The sequence below is a fragment of the Lytechinus variegatus genome, chromosome 10 (genome assembly GCF_018143015.1).
Source record: "Lytechinus variegatus isolate NC3 chromosome 10, Lvar_3.0, whole genome shotgun sequence".
NCBI lineage: Eukaryota > Metazoa > Echinodermata > Echinoidea > Temnopleuroida > Toxopneustidae > Lytechinus > Lytechinus variegatus.
The window spans coordinates 14,083,528-14,107,283 of record NC_054749.1 but is presented as its reverse complement, the minus strand read 5'-3'; the positions used below and the strand labels follow the sequence as shown (position 1 = coordinate 14,107,283).

The window sequence follows — 23,756 nt, the reverse complement described above, 5'->3', positions numbered from 1 at the left end:
AAACATTTTTTTAGATGCAATTATGACTGATATCCATGACAGATCTTTATTTTGACCAATCTCTTTTCAGAGTGTAATTTATACTAAAAATCGTTTAAAAATGTCACAGTCATAAAAGTTCACTCTCGTCAGTAAAGACCTGTTTATGTTGAGCCAACAATATAATGAGATTTAAAGTGATTTAGGTGAGTAAAATCATTCAAATTTGAATTTATTTTCAACAAAACATTAAAATTGATTTAATAACTTTACAACAAACATTTACAATATAAATCATTGTCATAGATAATTGTTTAATCATATTCAAAGACATAATAATTAATGATGACGTGGCCTGGCTGGGTCATGATTATTGGAACTTCGGGAAATCATTTCAAATAAAAAAAAATCCTGATGGATCAATTCGTAAAGAAAAGGTGGATGGGAATAATGTTTTTTTTAATCCCTTGCTCGATGTTCCCATTAGATCTTTTATTAAAACAGAGGAAACCAATATCTCGAACCCGCCCCTAATACTCTATGCACGGAACTAGGCCCATGCTCTATGTAATTGGCTAAAGTAGAGTCAGGCACTGATGGGTTTACCGAATTATAATTATAGTCGTTTTGCTCTGGAAATATATTGAGATTGAATATTAATTTTTGAAAAGATTCCTGATTCCTTGGTTTATCCCCCCCCCTCTATCTCTCCCTTTCTCTCTTTTCTATATTTTGCTTCTACATCCGATAGACTTTGCCCCCCCCCGTCTCTCCACCATCCTAAGCTAGGGTAGTTAAAGTAAAAAGGGGAGCAGACATGCTTATTCTTTGAAAAGAGACAGAATCCGAGAAACACGAAAATCACATCTAAATCAAATCAGCCCTCTCTCGCTCCCGGTATTCCTCCTCCGGATGAGTCAAGCGTGTATGCGCAGTGGCATTCTGCGCAACGTTAGTCAAGCAGACGACCAAACTAAACAATCAAAATGCATTACAAACCACTAACTCCCGCCAATAACTTTACCATGACGTCACTCAATAAGGTGCCGAGCATAAATACACGTGAGCAGACGAGTTACACAGCATTTAGAAGCAGATTAATAATCGAGTCACAACAAAAACATTCAGTCCAGTCGAACCCAACAAGGAGAGAAGCAAATAAAAAAACTTCATCACTCGAGATCTTTTAGTTCAGAATGCATACACGATTGTGTTGACTCACTTAAGAAGCAACAAGGTCACATCAAGAGAATTATCTATCAGAAAGCACACAGACATTCGTTTAATTGCGAGGAGTGGACAGACGAAGCCTCAAACCAGTCGTGTTAAATCTAAATATAACTTTAAAGATAACCACGGGTCAAACACAAACTTATCTTAATTTTCGTTTGTAGTGAACTTACGACGGTATTTTGTATTCATTCACCAGAAGGAGTATTTATTTATTTATTCATCACATTTCATCATGGAAGTGTACGTGAGGACTTCTGCATCTTCAAGAAATATCTTGATATTGGTACTTTCAACATGTTTGACATTAAACCTATCACATGGCACACCGATACAGGATAATGCGAGAGAGGATCTCGCATTATCTTTGGTAAGTCGAAAAAGTTTTTATTCCTATCGTTATTTAGATATTTCAATTCTTTATTGAAACAACTCATGGGAGATACATTTGCAAATGATTTACATGATTACAACGCAAAACCTTATAACATGGACAGAACAGAGAAATAAGAGTAGGCCTTTCTGGGTATCAATTTCAAAAGATTTTTCGCAAAATGCATTATTGTTTTATATACATTCTCTGTTAAACGTGTTCACAAGGGGCTGTTTGATATATTTATATATGAAAATCACTATGACGCTATAAATAAGAATGAAATGCTCGTACAATAAGTTCCCTCACATGTGTATTCTAATACCACTTTGTTTCTAAATCTCTTGGATTTTAACAGCCCTATTTGTACCAATTCGGCTACTTTTCCACGGACAGCATAGAACCCGGTAAAACACCGGGCGAAACACTGGGAAGCGAACAATTTCAGCGCGCCGTCAGCGAATTCCAACGTTTCGCCAACATCGATATTACAGGGACAATTACAGATGAAACGAAATTTATGATGGAGAAACCGCGCTGCGGTAACAAGGACACTCAACCGCATACCAACCGCGTGCGGCGTTACAACGTCGCCGGCGGCAATTACAAGTGGAATAAAGAGACGCTGACGTACAGGATTGAGAACTTCCCGACGATGCGTAAATCGTCTTCCATCAACGAATTCCAAGTCCGTCATGACGTCAGAATGGCCTTTAAATTGTGGAGCGACGTCACTCCTCTTGTGTAAGTACAATTTAGTTTACTTCTTTGCTGCGTTCCTGTAAGGGTTTTGCTTTGTGGCATCTCTCATAAAATATCACTGTCAAAATTCTGACAATATTGTCAAAGTTACTGGAATAAATATACTCTATTCGTATATTCTGTCATGAATTATTTGACATACCAGTACTATATTTATGTACCTTCATGATAAATATTTAATGCCATTGCAAGTTGACAGTTATACCTTTATTCATCTTTGAAAAAAAAATCAAACGGAATTCTTTAAAGTCATGGAGGAACAGAAAGTTTGTTTTAAAGCCTCACTGCACTGCGTTTATTTACTTCCATCCAATGAGAATGAGTGTGTATACATCATCTTGAATGCCGTGAATAGCTGTGGTCTTGAAAAACAAACATTTTTATTGATAAACATGCCAAGAAAATGACTGATCGATGATTGCCAGGTGAGCTTTCTTTGAGAAAATCAAATATTTTTGTTGGTATCATGCAATGATATGTATATATATGCATCGCAGCCATGGCAACAAATTTAACATAAACGTAACCAACGAAACCTATGATCGAGGGATATGCATGAAAGTATCATTATAAAAACGCGTCGTGAATATTGATATAAACATTCCTCATTATTTTGGTTAATGATAATGTTTATTTTTATAAAGCCTGCATTTTCTTCTACGAATTTGTGTCCAAATACGCATTTTTCCAATATTAAAGAACCTGTTTTAAAAAGTTTTGTTAAAATAACAAATGCACAATTCTTATAAATAGTTGATTTCCTACAATCCATTGAAGAAAATGACTCATCGATGACCAAGTGAGATTTGTTTTTGAGAAAAACAAACATTTTTGTTGGTATACTATGACCATGTCATACATCGCCAAGTAGCCATGGAAACATATTAAGCATAAACATATCTAGCGAAACCTATAAGATCGAGGGATATGCATGAAATGTTATTATATGAAGGGCGTGGTGAATATTAGAATAAACACTCCTCATTATGTCCAAATAAGCATTTTTCCAATATTAAAGAACCTGTTTCATAAAGTCTTGTTAAAAACACAAATGCACAGTTTCTATAATAAGCTAACTATCATCCAATCAAATCGAATGATTTTAGTAATTATGGTAATAGCTTTAAAATTTGACTGCAAACTTTTTTATAACACGCTCTATGGAATGTGCCCATGACTTTGTTCCTTTATAGGCCTGAATCACTCTTTAGAAAAAAATGACCACGTTGTATTGGATTGAGAGAGATAATAGAGGGAGAAAATGAGATGGGGGGGGGGGGCAATACAGATGGCATTACTCATACATTTTGTTGATAAGTTACGTATATGTATATAGGCAGATATTTCCACGACACAAACATTAACGATTTAACGGGAATTTGACTAACTAGATAACTAGCTTATGACCAATAATGTCATAATAGTTTATTCTGCTGAACCCATTATCGGGTATACTGAAAAACAAGTCTCTTCGGGCGGTGCGATAACCATTATCAGTTTCACTTAGGGCGTTGTCAATGCCAATTTGGTAATATCACTATCAATTTGGCCTATTTCAGACGCGTGCCAATCATTCATTATAAACGATGGGACAGATTCGTGTCAGGGCATTTTCACGAAGCGATTTATTGCTGATTTCTACTGATCACTGTTATAAGCTACTGAGATAGATCCTTGCATCTGATTGGATGATAAAATACCCCCAAAATGAATGAATGGAAAAATAAAAATAAGCAAATAAGTATATATGTAAATAAATAAACAAACAAATAGATTGATAAATAAATCAAATAAATAAATTCATAAATATAGATAGATAGATAAATAATAGATAAAATAAACAATTGAATAATTACATAAATAAACAAATAAATAAATAAATAAATGAAATATGCAAAATAAATCGGCCCCACCATTTCGGAGCACTTAACGTGATCAACCAGGGTTGCAGTGAAATCACACCTTTATAATGGGAGGGGGGGGGGGTAAAGATCGACCCCTTTCACTGCCACAATTGAATGATCCATTTTCTGGCACCTCGAAGTATCTTATCTGGTCCTTGATTTGGACACGTTTATATAAGATATCATTTCAGCGAAAGTGCATAATAAACCTAGTCAAGGGCACCTGCATGGGCCCCGTCTTACAAAGAGTTACAATTGATCCGATAGTATATGGAAATCCATCAGTGTCATGATTTTTCTTCAGGGAATTTGCTCAATATCCTTTGAAAACAAAGAGAAGCACACTGAATTAAATATACATAATTTCTAGAAAATATTTTAAACAAACATGTATTTTTATATGTTGACATTGCTGGCTTTCCATAGTAACGATTGATCGGATCAACTCTTTGTAAGGGGCCCCCTTACAAAGAATTACAATTGATTCGATCATTCACAACTATGGAAAGCTAACAACTCCAAAATTTAAAGTGTTATACATATATTTGCATATACATCGATGTCTTTTTAGTGTGCTTTCCTGTGTTTTCGAAGGGGTGTTTTTCATGTGAATAATTATGACCTTGATGGATTTCCACAGTTAAGATTAATTGGATCAATTACAACTTTTTGTGAGATTCGGTTCTGGTTCACGCCTCATTATTTATGATTATAATGACAGGCATCAATCATCATTATGTTTTCATTACTGCCAAACGATATGTTTTCTTTGACAGTTACTCGTTTAGACATTCTGGTTCACTTTGTACCCCCCCCCCTCCTCATGAAACAAGTTCAATTGGATTTTCCAAGAAATCATAGACCATAACAATTCTCGAGAAATTATAATCTCCATGTTCAATTTCGACTCCTCCGTTCTCAATAAATGAAATAACCGTGCTATCAAGACTTCTTGAAATTATGTAAAGCAGGAAAACACGAGAACATTAGAGTTTCTAAACGATACAATATTGACTAAATTGTCACGGTGCACTGCAAAACAGTGTTTGCTATCATTTTTCGATATTCAAGGTAGAAATGTAAAAAACATCAAAACAGATTTGACACAATTCCTGGGATAAGCTTGAGTGACAGATACATCGACATTAATCTTCATCTACCCTTTGCTTTTAACACAAAATACAACCCGTCATGATACTTGATCAAAAGATGAGATTAAAAAAACCGCACAATAAATGCCCCCTATTGACAAGTAAATTGCCAAGGAATACCCTGAAAATTAAACACAGCTATCAATGGTAATTTTTGTATCGCTTGCTTTGTTCCGCCTGCGTCACAAATCCTAAACTCTGATCACTTAAGAATTGATCTTTAACATGTTAAGTGCCACTTGCGGTGTCTGCAAAACCAATGCACCCTAATAAACAACAAGATCTTCCTTGTTCATATTTCGAAAGCCAGAGAGTTATAAATAGAATTCAAATTAAGGGTGATTTCACGTTAGAAGAATGCTAACATCGACGCCGGCTGATTATAGGAAAATGAATTACATCATGTGCATTTGCGATCGAAATGGCTGAAATATTAACTGGTTTTAAAAAATCCCCATTGTCCATTGTCAGCAGTGGCGTTTTTATTGTGTGGGGGCAAGTTCGATTACATGTCAGTTTAGGGTGGTGGTGTTGCGGTTTTGGCGCTACTGCCAGCTCTTTCTATTGTTGCGTCGGATAACAACATTTGCGACGGTGCGAAAGAAAAATAAATGATGTTGTAACTTTTCACGCATGAATCTAGGAAAAACACACGATGAGCAGCATGTTTGTTATCACTATACAAGGGTAATATTCATATTAGAACATGTCCAAGTAGTTTCTCTTTCATCTATTTTATTATGTCCCAATTTCAATTCCATTTAATACAAGCAACTGTAAACATGTTTTGAAGAAGATAATGACATGGTGAGTCAGAGTTTCAAACTACCTAATGATTATTTTCTTTCCCCATTTTTCGATCATCTTGTTGTCATTGAGAAGAAAATTGTCTCGCAAGTAAATACAAATTAACCTAGATTCGATAGTTAATCAATCTGTAGTATGGGAAAACCAATTTTGGCCAGCAGGCCTATATACTCTAAAAATAGTTACACAACAAACATGACAAATGATAGAAAAACGGGAGAAGTTAATGGCGAAACCGCAACTATATTTACGAGCGGTGATATCCAAAACATATTTGGTATCGGCTGATTTGCATACAATGATTTTTTTTTAATAAAAAGGTTTCAGTAAAAGGAATAAGCAAATTGCATTTAATATACATTTTCAAAGCAAAATATAAAGAATCGTAAACACGGTGGCATATCGATTGTATATTGTATCTTTGTGTCAACATTATGCGCGAATGTTGTGAATTTTCAAAATACTTTATGTAAGATTTATTATGGACAGTAATAAATGGCTCTGAATCTGGTCTTTGTATGATAGGGTTATACTTTCCGAAGAAGTTTAAGAAACGAAAAGACAATCGTCGAAGTCAATTTCCTTATAGTTATGCGTTATTTGCGTTTTGTGGGACCTGGGGTCAAAATAGAATTAAAACAACCAAAAGAAAAATGATTTCAACAATATAAATCAGAAAAAAAATCTTCATTGTCTGTGTACCGCTGATTATCTCATATGCCTACAACTGATTGGATTTAATGGATTAGAACACCTTTTGCATTAAGGTTTGCATTTTATTTTGGGGGCCTTTTGAAAAAAGCAAGTGTGCGGGCATATTATGCAAATACTTTATTTCACAAAGTAATCTACCAAGATAAAAACGGTTTTTAATATTGTAAAAAAAGTTCATTATTCGGGCAACATCTAGACAAAAAAGGGATTATACATGCATTTCACGTCGAAACTAAACAATAGATTTGGACGAATGAACATGAAAGAATGACCAACTCTTCCGCGTCAAGTTTGGTCTCAAGTCATCCATATTGTTATTTACCAACCTATTACTCAACCGTCCCCAGTGGCGCAATAGGTTAGCGCGCTGTACTTATAGACAGTACCCAGCACCGTCTGGCTACAACTGTAGGCATGCGGAGGTTGTGAGTTCGAGCCTCACCTGGGGAACATGGTTTATTTTTGTACGGGATAGGTGTAGCAGAGTACATCGACATCTGGACCCCTCAGAAGAACAGCCGCTAGGCTGAAGAGGGCTATCCAGCCCATGTGTTGGAAAATGAATAAATAAAAAAAAAAAAAAAAAAAAAAAACAGGCATTCCCTAGCAGGGGTGACAGTGGCGTCATGAGCTAAACATTTCGAGGGGATGTACATGGCATATCAGGCAAAATTTGTAAAAAAAAATCCGAATTAAATATGAAAATATAATTTTGTGATATATTTCGACATAATATTCAGAAAATACCATCTTTCTCCCTTCTCTTACTAGTATTTCTTTCCTTCCATTTCCCCCTTTTTTCTTGGTTGTGAAAAATTTGAGGTCCATTCTCCCCAAGACCCCCACCCCCATCTGTACGCCAGTGATGCATGCAAATCGTTAGAATGATCTGTTGATATACATAAGGCAGCGGAACATATATTTATTTTCAATATAGATTCCAAACCGGGGGGGGGGGGGGCTATGGGGAAGTCCCACTCAGACAGGGACCAGGGGTGATATCCCCTATGATTTCCAAGCAGTGTAAAAAGAGGGTTTAATGGAGAAAAGAGATAAAGAACAAAAAATAAAAAAAGAGAAAAGAAAGAAAAGCATCAAGAAGACAGATGTAACTCTATGCCACCCTTGTACTTTAATCGAGAAAAAATGTCCTGTTCCCCCCCCCGCATCATAACACACCGTTGCCGCCCCCTGCACCAATTGAATCATCTTTTAATGCTGTTTCTTTAAACGATATTTCGGGCATTAATATTGCGTTCTTATATTATACCCCTGTTGACTATAATAAATAATCGATTTCAGTAATACATTAATTGAAAGGTATATAGTTAAGGGTTTTGTTGAAAAAAAAACTTGCAGTAAACGTGAAATGTGATCAGGTGAGAAGGGAATAAAATGAATTATCTGAAGAAGTATGAAATAAAAAAAAATGCATGGCCTGCTACAGGCTTGCTCTTTCTAAGCATCAATCTGATACAGGATTAAAACATAAACTTTAAATTTGAGTACCGTGGTCTTGGCCATCTTCTGATCTCAAACAATAGGGCCTACGTTCTTGCATGACATTCTCTAATCCTTTAACAATGTCAATCAAACTATTGCGAGGAAAAGAAATTGTTTTATGCTTCATGAAGCATGATACCACTGTTGTAACAAAAATAAATTGATATCATGAATTGCGTGATATGATCAACTTGAAGTGGAATGAGACTATTTCCAGGTAAAGTAATACTATTAAAATTACGATTGGTGCATATCAAAATTTATAAGTATGTTTAACAGGCCTCACTGGGACTTCAAAGGACCAAGTGATATTCTTGTCTGTAATACAGAAGGGAATCTATTTGAACTTCCTTGAACCAATCGACGGAATAATATACAAGCTGAAGAGTCCGGTCATAATAATGTACAAGGCAATAGTAATATCTAATACCTAAAGTCGTAATCACATTGTACATGGCAAATGTCCTTGTCCGCTTCTCGATATTTTATATACCTCACTTCAAAGGTCCCTCTTATACTTGACCATCAGAGATACAAAGACGTCTATTCATCAATCCAGTTTGGATTTTTAATTTTATTGCTCTTCTTTCCATCCCTACAAAGGCCGGGTCACTTCTTCATTCAAAGAAAAACAGGGAAATAATATTCCTTTTATTTCATTTTTACCGTAGATTTTACAGCACGACCATTAATCACTATTGAGGACTCGGATACAATATGTTTTCTGTTCATAGAAAATGACCTGGATTTGAAAAGGCTGTCTCGTTTGAGTTAAATTCTACAGCGATAACCCTATATTTTCTACGAGGGGTTTCCAGAATTAGTATCAACAGAGTTAACTACTGAATTTTGAAACCCCCATAGTACTTTGTATCATGGACCAAAACGTTTCAGTAAGCAATTGGGTAAAGGAGGGAGGGAGGGAGGGAGGGGGGGGGGGGGTGATGGCAGTGATGCAGGAAAATATGCAGACGCTTCAGGAGGGTTGTAGTAGGCCTTATACACTAAAAAAATCAGTAAAAGTGACTAGTTAATAGGGTCAGCTGGTGCAACTGTTATTCTAGTCATATTTGACTATTTTCTAGTCGTATTATAGAACAGAGTTATTTCTGACTAGAATATATGTCAGAAATGTGATATCCATAATGATCAGTTGTACCCAGCTGACTACTGGTCTAGTCAATTTGATCTGTTTTAAGAGTGTAGGTTTAATGATTACTTTGAGATTGTTCCACATTATACAGCAAGAAATAATTGTTGTTATGCTTGCTTGCCGCCCCTCCTCCCTTTAAGCCAAGCTTTACACGACAAAACGTTGGCCCAACGTTGTAACGACCTCGCAGATATGCATGACGTTACAATGACTTTGGGTGAACATTATACTTAACAAAGCTTATACACGATGGAAAAAAAGAATTGCTTTAAAGGCCTGGTCTCACCACCCGAGCGTTGTTGGAGCGGTAGGGAGAGATGGTCGAATTTTACTCACCAAATTGGGGAAAAAATCGAAAAAAAAATCGAAAAATAATGAAAAAAAATCGACATCGAAAATGGTGAACGGTAGCGAGCGGTGAAGATTTTTTCTCCCCGCTCCACGATCGCTCCAACAACGTTCGGGCGGTGTGACCAGCCTTTGAGTAACAATGTGCATTCTTTTGCGGATGATTGATATTAATGACAGTTTCTATGTGGGAGCATTAAGCACGACCTTCGTGTCAATATTTGGTCTTGATACATCAATGCACATTGTCAATTGAAAGAAGATGTCGTTCATAAATGTTGAGAAACAAATCGGAATATTTTGGCTGACAGGTAGTAATTTTGTAGGTCACCTACATGTACATTATCATACTGGTGTAAACAATAGTGGCATCCACCCCCTCCAAAATAAACGCATCGAAACATGAAAGATATCATTTTTACCATTGATGCATGTAAATATCAATCAAATCAATGTAGGCGAATTATTATTATTTGTTTCAATTTTAAACCTGGTAAGCCAATTGTTTTCCAGGGGTGCAATATAGTGAATATGCAACGGAAACGAGTTCAACGGCATCTTTTCGTAAATAGGCCTACCATTGAATTTCATATTATATTCGATTAAGAATGACTTTACCTTTTATTTATTGGGCTGCTATCCAAAAAAGTTAAGCCTGTCTATGGACTTTAGATGATGAGCAGGGGCCCATCTTGCATTTCAAGGAATAAATCCTACCAGGTACCCATTCACCTCACCTGGGTTGAGTGCAGCACAATGTGGATAAATTTCTTGCTGAAGGGAAACTACGCCATGGCTGGGATATGAATCCACGACCCTCTGTTTCAAAGCCCAGAGACTAATCCACTGGGCCACAACGCTCCACAAAAATTATGAATAAAATAAGAACTTCTTATAACATCAATAAACTGGTTCATTATTTTTGGAAACACTACCGAAGTATGAGCCGAGACTGAGGCTGATACAGTTTTACTTTCGGAAATCGAAAGAGAAAAGAGAAGGGGGGGGGGTAGGAAATATGGAGTTAAAGCGAAAGGGATTATTATAGATTAGCATGAAGGATGAACATTGAACAGCATTTAATGAGTAGGTTTGACCTTATTATGGCGAGTGAGCAATGATGAGACAGAAATGTGATGTCTCAATTTTCTCTCTTTGAATGACTTCACTGATTTCGAAGAATGGGTGAAGTATTTGAGACAACACAGAGTAACCGAAAGCACGCACATGAATTCCCTTGCCATATATCGAAGAATATATGAATGTAACGGGTTTATATTCCACTTCAAATAATTCATTCATTTTACAGATTTTTCTAAAAATTTCAGTAAATTTGAATATCCTTCTTAACTAAATTATGTCAGGGTGCCTGCCCGCTCGCGTTCAATGCATTATCTAAATTTTACTGGCAATAATAATCATTTATCCATTTTACTTCTATTGAATCGTATTTGAGCAATTGACCACACTTTTGACGTTTTGAAAAGCTTGACCCGATTTTCAGGGACCTCCATTTATCGTTTGAATTTTCCAGAAGAAAAAGATGATAAATTTCGTTTTAATATGCATTTACCACGACCTCAGGGATGATAATGGGAACAAACTATTTACATTTTAAATGCTCAGTCACCTTCTTTTTCCCCACAATAATATAAATATCTCTATTAATGCGGGATTAATGCATGGATTGGCGAATTTTCATTGACAGGTTGATCTGTTTGCATTGTTTGGAAGAAAATTTAGCAAAGGTGTTGGGAGGTTAATTTTGATGTGGCTGAGGGTTAATGTCTTTATGGTGCTTCAAATAAACTCCTCAAAAAAAGTTTGGAAATCTGATTTTGATCGATAATCCCTCCTCGATTCTAGTAAATATCAATGTGTAATTAATATCAATGAATAGATCATTTAATTTTCTTAAAAATGATACCCTACATGATTATGATTATGGTTCACATGGAGGTGCAGTGCCTTGATGTGGGGCAAGGTAAAAAATCAAAAGTTGCAAAATGACATATTTTTTTCAGTGGTGATGAGTGAGTTTCTCAGCGGTTTCATTTAATTGTTTTCATGCACCTTAACATCAACAATTAACATGGAATCAAACACAACTCTGCACAAGCAAACACATAACAAACAAACAAACCACGACTCAAACCATGTTATCTCACATAACCATCAGAAGCAGGGGTTTGATTTGAATGGCTTTTCATCTCTATTGACACAGACAAAAGAATCATGTTCTGTATTGACCCTTCATGACTATTTCTGCTCGTTTTGCAGCTTTTCAATTCAGACCTCATCCAACAGATTTGAATCCTGCTCTTTTCGTGATGGCATGATCATAACAAGCATCGTATCATTTAAAAAAAAGAAAATTAAATTATCTTTTGAATGATGTTAAATATGCATTGTGTAAAATTGGGAGTTGGGAGAAATTAATGGCCAAACACAGATTTCCAATTTTTTTTTGATGGGTTTATATATGTCATTATTGTGATTCTCTTACCAATAACCTGAAATCACAGCTCTTCATTTTCGTCAATTTTTTTACATGTGTCCATCACAAAATTTCAGGTAGACCCCCCTAATTTTTTTGGCTTCCACCGCCAATGTGCAAATCCCACAGCTAATAAATTTCTTATTAAAAAATACCCGAAATCATGATGTTTTGTAAAAATATATTCTACAATACTCATTCCAAAAGTGACAGTTGACTCCTCGTGACCGATTAAAAGCTTCACAAAGAAGTCATTGCCCGGCAAATCAAAAGTCATTTGGAGTTCATGACCATCCCGGTTATCCTTTGTCAATAACCATTCCCATATTAACCGAAATTTCTTTTGCATCACTTTCATATAGACGGCCGCTATTTACATTCGCAGCAAGTTTATTTTTCAGATTTGAATGTGTCACTATTTGCATTTCAGATCTAACTGTAATCGAGGACAATAATAAAAACCCAGAAGTGATTCGTTTGTCTGACTATATACCTCTGTCCTTGATAATTAAATATAGTATGGGAAAAAAATATCATTATCCGCTCAATATTTATATTTGCGGGTGAAGTTCATTTTCTAGACTCATTTCGTCGGTCTTTGCACTACGATTTCGCAGAAAGGAAACAATGTACTTTCACAGTTGTCAAACGAAGTCACATGATTTTTTTTCGAGTAATAAAATTATCTAAAAATTAGATAATCACTATCATGACTCATTCAGTTAAATAAGTAGGACGGAAGGAAATTTGGAAGTGGTTTTAAAGAGTGCATTTTTTCTCTCCTAAAGTTAATGGCTGATATAGACGCTCTGTTGGTTAACCTTAGAGTCGCTTTCGAGGCATGGAATAAAGAGGGGGGAGGGGTTATACAGAACTTAATTAGGCCCTATAAAGGAACTAAAAAGGAGATGAACACTTAATAAATTGAGGCACCCCCATATCGATGCCCTTATTGATCGTCATGAATTTCATGTTTTTTTTTTTTAGATAAATATAATACCATTGTTGAAAATGACAGTGCACCCCATACCCCCATGGAGGAACTACGCTCCTTGGCTATATGCCTACAAGAGGAATATTTTATAAACTTTTATCAGATGTGAACATAACGGGTGGCAGCCGGCCACATCCTATGTGGTTTTATTATTTGGGTGAAGAAAGAATTTAGCGTCGGTCTCTTCAATATTATGATTGAATACAAGTTTCATTTTCGGCAATTATTATTTCACCTCATTTTAATCAAATCACGGGACGGATGCATTGAGATGATAGGTTGCTGTGCATAATTTTAGAAAATATCAACATACAAAAATATTTCCCTTTCTCTCTTAACATACCTCACAGCTTCGTCGAAGTCCACGACGAGACGGTTGAAGTGGACATCGAGCTGCGGTTCGGGAGCCGTGTTCACACATCGGTCTACGGCGATCCCGCCTTCGATGGCGAGGGCGGTACACTGGCTCACGCGTTCACACCGAACAGCGGGTGGGGTAAAACGAACGGCGACGTCCATTTCGATGATGACGAGCATTTCACACACAAGGTTTATTCCGGTGAGTTGGCGCTCTTGAAATCATTTCAGAATAGCGCTTTGTAGATTTAAAAATAGAAAGCCTAGTTGGTGTTCATAATATGAGACCCCTACCCCCCCCCCCAAAAAAAGGAAGGTTTATAATTAATAACATTTGAAATAAAATCATTTTCCATGCACCTTTCAGATTTTTGTCCCCACATCTGCTCGGATATTCTGCTCAAATCTTGGGATCCTCACACCTGCCTCTCCTAGCTCCCCTCTCGTTTATCTTTAAATGTTTTATTTTAAAAAGTATGATACATTCGATTTTCTTTTTGGAATGATATTTTGCGAATTAGCCGACAAAACTCTTGATGGAGGGAGATTTTTGGATTCTCTAAAGATCTCCCTTCTCTTAAAGAGGAACGGCCAAAATCTGTTAGTGAATAAACAATAAAAGTCAATATCAACAATTTTTTTATAGTTAATTTTGACCATAATTGTATTCACATCACAATATTTTGACATTTCGTTTTTTAAGTGTGATACATGTATGTATTAAGCAAAATGGTTATAATCATTCCCGCTTTTATTTCATTCTTTTGCTGTTGTGGTTGTCTTACCAAAACAGGAATAAATCTCTTCTACACGGCCGCCCACGAGATCGGGCACGCCTTGGGACTCGATCACTCTGACCAGAGGAACTCCCTCATGTGGCCGTGGGACAAGGGTTACATCCCAAACTTCCGCCTCCCTCTCGATGACAGACTCGGCATTCAAGTCATCTACGGTAAGGTCAAACAATCTCCTCCGTGATCGCGCTCGATCGCCTTCTCCGTTTGTATAGTAACGGGGGCGGCACCAGGGTAATTTTCATAGAGGGATGTTATTTTCTTCTATAGGATAATAGGAACTTTAGAGAGTTTAGACAGTGATGAAATGAACCAGATATGTGTAAGATTTCAGTAACGCAATGTTCAGAAAATTATATTGGCCCATTTCACCCTTTTCTTTTTATTTTTTGTCATCTTGGTCATAAAACTTTTGGGTGTCCATAGCACCCCCATCTGTACACCAATGTGGTTAGAGGTCTTTCTCCTCACCATTTCCTTTTTTTTCTCCGATTAGAAAAATAAATGTTTCCAAGACCTGAAAAAAATCTTAGAGGGATGGTGACACCTATTACCTGTGGCGCCCACTGCCCATGTTCAACATAATAAAGTGCTGGTCAAAATAACCAATATTTTATGATTATTGTGTGCTATCAAAAATAATTATTATCAATTATAAGTCTAGAAATAGGTTGGTTTGGACAATTTTTGGTCGCATTTGGATTCACTACGTATCGTTTATTTTAGAGAGTCAAAAGGGGCCTAAGCTTTGCCTCCGACGAAGATTCTGCTGGGATCGAAAGCTTAGGCCCCTTTTGACTCTGCATTACTCCATTGGCTCTTTTTTTTTTTAGATAAGCAGTTTTCAGCAGCTTCTTTTTGTCATCGTTTATTTTGTCAATCTTTTAAGAGTGCAGACAAAGATAAATGTCTTTTTTTTACTGAACAAAATGTAGCAATTAAAATCGTTAGTTGGAATTATCATGTGATATACAAAAATAGAACTTTAAACTCGTTTGTAATCCCTTTATTGCTTTGGTTGAACAGCATGCCATTTGTAATAGGTTGGTGGATGAAGTTGGAAAGAATTTTCTTTACACAATTTTGTCACATATTTAAGGGACCTTCCCCTTTTTAAAAATGAAAACTCATAAATTTATCTGTTTATGTACTGCCAAGCGTCGAAAAGATTGAAAGAAAAATGTTTAACCAAATTGATGGAAGTGTTAATATAATTTAGTAAGTTTAATCAATATATGTCATTGTGGTTGGTTTAGCAAGTTTGCGCCAAACAGGCTGCTTGGAATGCTATGAATCCAGTGACCGGGTAATAATAATTGTGAAGCGCTTTGAACAGTCGTAGATTGATAAAGCGCTATATAAATGCCAATTATTATTTTTATTTCTTTAAATTGAATACGATCCTGGATTATATTGTTAAACAGAACTTTTAAATTTCAACCGAAAATGTAGATTCATGTGTTTTATTTTCTTTGAATTGCTTTAATTAATGTCATACATGTAAGTCAATAATTTGTGCACTTGAAGTATACGAATGAATGAATCATGATATTTGATTTCCCCCTCCTCATGCCCCCCCTTCTCTGCCTCCTTCTCCACCTCCTTACTTCGGTCCCGACCCCCGGTTCCTTAGTGTCCACACGGCTCCTTAGCCCCCCACCCCTCCCCTCACCCTCAAACATGGCCCACTTGTGTCTGATATATTTCATAACAAAACTATCCCCATCCAAATCCGCAATTTCCGTTGGTGGTAAGGGTATATTAAATTTGGAATTAAACATATATCTCGTATCGAATCAACCTGAGCAGGGCGCAACACCAAAAGAACAGCCACCACACCCACCACTCACCGCGCAAGCAACTTGAATTCATCCCCTCCTCCGTCACAACTAGAGAAGGATGAACTGGAACTCGTTGAAGGGGGACCAGCTCATCAACAAGTCCAAACAAATACCCATGGGCCCACTTTACCTTATAATCATCCCGCTGAAGGTATTTCAGAAGAGGGGAATTTATAAATGCTATAATCTCTGCCAAAAAAATCCAGCTATCCCTTATTATATTATTACCAAAGCTTTGCATGTACTGCGCTTTGCTCATTCGACATTGTTTTAATATTTGCTGAAATTGTGTTGTTGCCATCATGACCACCTTTAAAATACGGCAAGAAAAACAACAAATTGCAGAAAATAATGAGATGTTGAGTGAACATATTCAAGGCGGCTCTGATTCTGATTTTTCAATTCATTTCATGAAAGATTATAAACAAAATATACCCTATATCATAATGTGTCCCATTTGTGATCCCCTAAAAAAAATAATTCCTGAAATAAAGAAGATACCACGTGTTGAGCAACACTTAGAAGGTTCTGATTCAGATTTTTAATTTGTTTCAAATTGAAATCAGTAAATATCAAAAGTATATCCCAATTCTATAATCATGAAGGTTCAAGGAATAAGGCTGGAAAAATGCTTCGAAGCAGTGTGCATTTGCATGAAAGAAGTAGGCATACAAGTATTTCTATGGTATTTTAGAAACAAGATATAAATATTGTCCTATATATCAATCGGCGATTTGCGAGGGAAGGAGAGTGAGACAGAGAGGGAAAATGTCCAAATCTATAGAGGCAAAGGTGAGAAGCCCCAACCCCCAAAACAAAAATATAGAGAGGGGGAGGCATAAGCATACTAAAGGAGAGACAATGACCATGGAAAAAACCCTGAAACATACAGGAGCCATCTACTTGACAAGATGTGGGCTAGATATTTTATCTTGCCATGTCAAATGACCCTTCTAAGTCAACTTATAAAAGGTTATATGTTAACATGGTGATAACTTTTTAAAGGTACCTAACATACCTTGCGTCATGATTGTCGATAGCCATGCTGACATGATAAGGTTTGAAGTCGACTTGGTAAGGTAAAATATGTCACCACGTCAACACGATAATGCTATTAAATTTACAAGTCAAGACAAATAATCTTGGCATGAGTATCTTCCAAGTAGATAACACATTAAACATTCCAGAGGAAATGATAATGAAAATGTGTTTGTAATCAATGTTCCTCCTTTTTCTTTGTCACACAGGAAAGAACCCCTTCCAGGTATCAACTGACCCCCCTCCTACCACCCAAACGACCACCACCCAGCCTCCTATCCTCATCCCACCATACTGTAACACCTCCTTGGATGCCGTCGCTGATATCAGGGGTAACCTCATGATCTTCAAGGTAAGTACCAGTAATAGTGGGGTGTTGCACGAAAGGTTGCTATCGATTGCAAGTCCATGTTAGGTCCCAAAACCAATCACAAATCTTGTAATTAATCACAAATTGACTATTGATCACAGGGCCCCGTCTTACAAAGGGTTGCGATTGATCTGATCGATCACAACTATGGAAAGCAAGCAGAGTCAACATATAAACTGCATGCATGTTTGTGAAAAAATTGAGATATGATTGTACATGTATATCCATAAATTAATTGATTTCTTGATAATTTGGTGTGTTCTCCATTGTTTACAAAGGATATTAAACTTTCCTGTATACAAAATTATGACACTGATGGATTTCCATAGAGTTACAATTGATTGGATCAAACGTAACTCTATGGAAATCCATCAGTATCATAATTTTTTTCTATAGGGGATTGGCACAATGTCCTTTGTAAACAGAGAGAAGCACAGTGAATTTTCAAGAAAACAATGAATGCATGAATAAACACCAGTTAGAAAATATTTAGGACAAACATGCATAATACATGTTGACGTTGCTGGCCGTCCATATTTGCGATTGATGGGATCAATTGCAACTCTTTGTAAGACGGGACCCAGGTCTGCTCCATATATTAACAAGATCAAAATAAATTGATCTGTTTTAGTAAAAGAAATCACTTGTAATTTGACACTGATTGCAAACATTTCCTTGCAACGCCCTCTTAGTGTCATATCGTCATTCTAAGAGCTCAAAGCAATAAAAGCTAGTATACTTATGTTATACTTCAGAAGTTTTCATAGAAGAGCTATGATTTCAAGACACTTCCAAGTCTCACTTTTTTAGAAGGATATCAATCCGAAAGGCTATTTTCATAGATGAAGGTTTATGATCTCCATAGATACCAACTCTCCTATTATTTTTGGAGGGAGATCTACAGTCAAATGGCCTTTTTTTGCACAATGTCAGGGGACTGAGGGGAGACCTGCACAAAGTTTTTGTCTCCTGCATTTTCCATTCTTTCTTCTCTTCTGAAGTTATGGTACAGTCTGAGGGCTTTGCAACATTTCATATGAACCAGGCAAAATAGACAAATCATTCCCGAATTATGAAAATATATTGGGTTAGAGGTGGCAATTTACACAAATATGACTCGAATTTGATTTCATGGTTCATTCATATGCAAGTGTTAAGCAACATGGCTCTTTTATGATGACACAACATTTGCTCCTGCAACAATATTGCTCCAGTCTTAATTTGGTCTAAGATGTAGGGTTAGGATTGTAATAGGGTATAACGTTAGGTAATTTAGGGTAGGGTATATAGTGTTTAACCCAGGGTTGAAGTTGATCATTTGTTTAGCATGCAGAATTCAGAGCGGAGCAATTGTGACTGGAACAATGAAATGTCATAGAACCCTTTTTTAAACCCTCGTTTCCAATCTACTCTTCTCCGACCACCCCTTTTCTCCACCAATCCATTCTTTGATCAGGGCAAAAAAATGTGGCGATTCCGACCAAACTACAACTCCGAAGGATACCCCGATGGCACGTTCCCTCTGGTGGCAGTCGATACAGACATGGGCATACTGACTGAACAGTTCTTCAGGGGAATCAAGCAAGGCATGAAGGCAGTCTACGAGAGACAAGATAACAAGATTGTCTTCCTCAAAGGTAAAGGTCATTACATGTAATAATAATGGCGGTATCTTTTTAAGCACAGACCGTCTGAAGACGCTCAAAGCAATATAGCCAATTACAGTTCCTTAAGATATATACAGAAAACTGTAAAATAAGAAAGTTATGACATTTCAAAGTTTCGCTTATTTTCAACAAAATAGTTATATGAACGAGCCAGTTACATCCAAATGAGAGAGTCGATGATGTCACTCACTATTTTGTTTTTTATTGTTTGAATTATAAAATATTTCAATTTTTACAAATTTGAAGATTAGGACCTCCTTGCTTGAAGCACAAAATGTTAAAATAATGGAATTCCACATGTTCAGGGAGGAATGAAACTTCATTTCATATGACAATGACGAGAAAATAACAATATTTCATATTTCATATAATAAAATACAAAAGAAATAGTGAGTGAGTGATGTCATCAACTCTCTCATTTGAATGTAACTGGCTCGTTCATATACCGGTAACTATTTTGTTGAAAATAAGTGAAACTTTAAAACGCCATAACTTTCTTATTTTACATCCGATTTTGATGAAATTTTCAGTGTTAGGCTTGTTGAATTTTTCTGTTTTTATTCAAATCAAGTTTTTGTTGGGGTGGACTTGTCCTTTAAGAAAAACAACTCCAAAGCTATTTTTTATTGAACTCCTTGATAGCTACATAAACTGCTTGCAACAGAACAACAAATTTTGCTTAGAATATGCTAAAAGAATTGTTGCTAATAAGAGATCTAGTGTCTGACATGGTGTGTGTGCTCATCTCTATTTTGAATTCAGATACAGATGAAATACAGGTGTTGTGGGACCTCAGAAACATGTCCTCAGTTTCATGTTTTCTAGAATGCAAATTCTGTGTTCTATATCATGTACAAAACATAATCATGATGATAAAGCAATCGGTTGCAAATAGTGAAAATCTTAGGAAAACATATAAGTTTCCAACAGCAGTAAGTACATGTTTGCTCAACACGATGAAGATCAGTGAAAAATCAGCAGATTCACTGATGCATGGTTTTATTTTATAGGATTTCCCTTCAACATGTTTTTCATGATTCTAACTAATGTTTTGGACTGACAAATAGGGCATTCCACTTAAATTCCATGAATCTTTCTTCCCGAATTCTCTGGATTGGTTTTTTGTTTTCCATGCCACGGAAAACTAGGGAAGTTTATCTTGCAATTGCGACATGCACAAAACACTATTAGTACTATCCCAGAATTCTTCTGGACTAAGCTCTACCAAATACATCCTGGATTCTACATCTACCTCTCTTCTTTTTTTTTTGTCGCAAACAACAGCACGCAAGAAGTGGATCTATGATGGGACGACCCTCTACCAGGGACCTGTCCGCGTCAGTCCCAGTCCGAACGGCTACCCTCTCACTGTGTACGCCGCCCTCTATGACAAGACCAGTGGTTTGACCCATCTCTTCAAGGGCAACAAGGTGTGGCTTTATAACGAAGCCCTCGGAACGATTGAGAAGTCCACGCTCAAGAAGGTCTTCAAGGGCCTCCACCCATCAGCGAGAGTCAACGGTGCTTTTATGCTGAATAGTAAGTTCACTCTGTTTTTTTTTTTTGGGAGGGGGGGATAAATGGAAGTTCCCAACGTGCAGATGATGATATCCAGTTTTCTTTGATGTATTAGTTTTGATATTTTATTCAAAATACACAAAACGGTTTATATGGCCCTCATTGATTTAGTTAACTCTTTCATTTATAATGAGAATGTCTACTTTATAATTTCTTCACAATTTCTTTATTTCTAAGTATTTGTAATTGCGTGATAAGTGCTGAAATGTATCATTTAGATTTTATTTATACAAGTTTATATTCTTCAAAAAGATTTTTGTGGCGCATGTTTTATTCTCATTTTTCTTTCTTACACTCCATGAAAATGTTAACAACGCTGCATAGAATATTTGTTATTGACAGTCAGACAGGAAGGTCACCAATTCCAAAAGTAATTATTGCAAATTTGTCTTTATCTCACACAGATCATAAATTCCTTCTTGACGGACCCGACTACTATGAGGCAAATGAAGATAACTATGTACCCAACATTGGAAAGAGGAACTTTGGAGTTGATATTCTTGGCTGCCCACCAACGAGTCCACCACAGATATACTAACCACCGATCCTCACTCTGATGAAGGGGATTATAAACTCTTAAGAAGATCTGGATGTTTCACTGACTTTCTTAATAAGACGAGTCCATTGTTTGGATTATTAGACAAATATTGAACAAGAGAACAACTTGTGGCATTGTCTCTATAAGGATTATGAGGAGGAGGGCAAACCTAACAAGAAAGTACAACTGTTAAGCTGGAGAAATTATATCGACTTATCAGAATGGTGCCTGTTTTTCAGATATGAGGGATTACCTCCAAAGGAGAATTTGATGCATCAATTTTACACGGAAATGACTTTGAACTTTAGATTTTTAAGTATGTCAGCAGTGTGCAGATAGTGGGTCAAGATTTCAATCAACCACACATTTCTGCTAAGTATTTTTTCCCTAAGTTTACAATTCACCACTTGGAGTATTTTCAACAAGAGAAGCAACATTCTATGGCATTCTGAAGGGATGAATGGAAGCTTTCAGCGGTTGAGACATCGGGGGTCAAGATTTCAAGGAATCGAAACTTTCTAGAGGAAGCAGCTTCCTGCCTTTCTAGGAAACCCATCGTCTTGCCTGGAAATGAGGTCCCAATGCCAGACACAGAAAGGAAATCTTGTGTTTAACAACCGTCGCAATGTTTGCTTCAAACCTGGGCCCTGTAACACAAACCTTAGAGATTGATCATAAGGCTGTGTCTTGCAATTGATCATACACAATAAATCAATGCAATCAATTGTAGACATCTGCACAACAATCAATCGCTAAGCATTATGTTACGGGGCCCAGGACGGCTAAGGATGCATTGTGGGGAGGACCTTGTACAGTTCCTTAATGAAACTTTTTATCGGTTTCCTCCCCGTCTCAAATATTTTGTCCATTCATCCTTATCAGCTTCGAGCAAGGTTCATGTCGGGTGATGCGTTTGATCCCAAGAGGTCCTGTTAACAAAAAGCTTAATGGTTGATCACTGGGCCGATTTCCAGGAGTGATCGCATTCATTAATGTGCATGATAAGTGGCAGAGATCAACCAACGATCAATTGGTTAGCTTCGTGAAATGGGGCCCTGACCACTCAAAGAACATCATCAATCAATTATAATCCCTTGTAAATTTCCATTCTCAATTCAAGTTACTGGCAAGTCAATGGATTGTAACAGGAATTTAATGTTTTAATCCCCCAACTACTGTATAGTATTATAAATAGAAACAAAACATATCATTTCATTTATTTTTCTACTTTTGAGATATATACATGTACCTTGACCTCACTTTGTGAAGATTATCAGTGCCTTTTCAAAGCTACCAGGGTAGCCATGCTCGAAGCCAATGTTGATTGTGTGCAGCACTTCAAACATTGCATAAAGCATGCTATAAATGTTGCAGATTTTACCTGAATTGGTTCACGCTTAAGGACAAGTTTGGACAACCCATTCAACCATGAGTTTAGGTTACTAGCACATTCTGAAATAGCTTTAACCTGATTGAAAACATAAAAATACACATGGATGAAATAGACACCATCGTAATAACAGAATTATTTCAGCACATGCACGTGTTCATTATGACAAGTTTGACTGAACAAGGTTGATTATGTATTACTGTAGGATTGATGTTTGATTAGTTATTTTCAAATTTCATACAAGACCAATGCACAAAAGAATATTTTTTTGTGTGGAAGAGTAAGATCCATTCATTTTGATGATTTTTTCTTCCAATCACTCTGTATCTACCTCTTCTGCTCATTCACATGTGGTGTTACACTGCAAAAACTCTGATGTTGATTTAACAGCATCCCGGAATAACACCGGAGAAGTGTTAAACAACACCAGTTTCCTTTTGGTCTAACACCAGATAGGTGTTTCTACAACACCAATTAGTATTAAAACAGCATCGATTTGATTCCAAACTGGTGTTGTTTCAATACTTCTCTGGTGTGGACATAGATTTTGGGCTGGTGTTAAATCAACACCAGAGTTTTTGCAGTGTATAAAGAGCTGGCTTAGAAATAGAACCCTTCCTTTTGCTGTTTTTTTATGTGCATGGATAATAAGAAAATATTAAAAATTTATGGACAATTTTGATCCTTTATTAATTCTTATCAAACAAGGGTTAAAAAGGAATGTGATGCATTAATGACATCAGCATAAAATCATCAGAACTTGATAAA

At 36.5% G+C, this 23,756-nt stretch overlaps 1 protein-coding gene and 1 non-coding gene across 3 annotated transcripts; both read left to right on the top strand.

The window, feature by feature from the left end:
• The first annotated feature begins 1,030 nt into the window (after nt 1–1,030).
• On the top strand, nt 1,031–23,469 carry LOC121422519 (72 kDa type IV collagenase-like). Of its 2 annotated transcripts, XM_041617644.1 has the most exons (9): nt 1,031–1,579; nt 1,941–2,326; nt 13,766–13,974; nt 14,566–14,724; nt 16,376–16,558; nt 17,655–17,797; nt 19,272–19,452; nt 20,767–21,021; nt 21,465–23,469. In XM_041617644.1, the coding sequence occupies exons 1-9, from the start codon at nt 1,445–1,447 to the stop codon at nt 21,596–21,598; spliced, it is 1,785 nt and encodes a 594-aa protein (XP_041473578.1). In that variant the 5' UTR covers nt 1,031–1,444; the 3' UTR covers nt 21,599–23,469. The 2 variants fall into 2 exon arrangements, with proteins under 2 accessions (XP_041473578.1, XP_041473580.1); XM_041617646.1 differs by lacking the exon at nt 16,376–16,558 and having other exon boundaries at nt 1,032–1,579.
• Nucleotides 7,261–7,370, top strand: TRNAI-UAU. Its single transcript has 2 exons — nt 7,261–7,298; nt 7,335–7,370. It is a non-coding gene; the product is annotated as a tRNA-Ile (tRNA).
• Nucleotides 23,470–23,756: the final 287 nt, after the last annotated feature.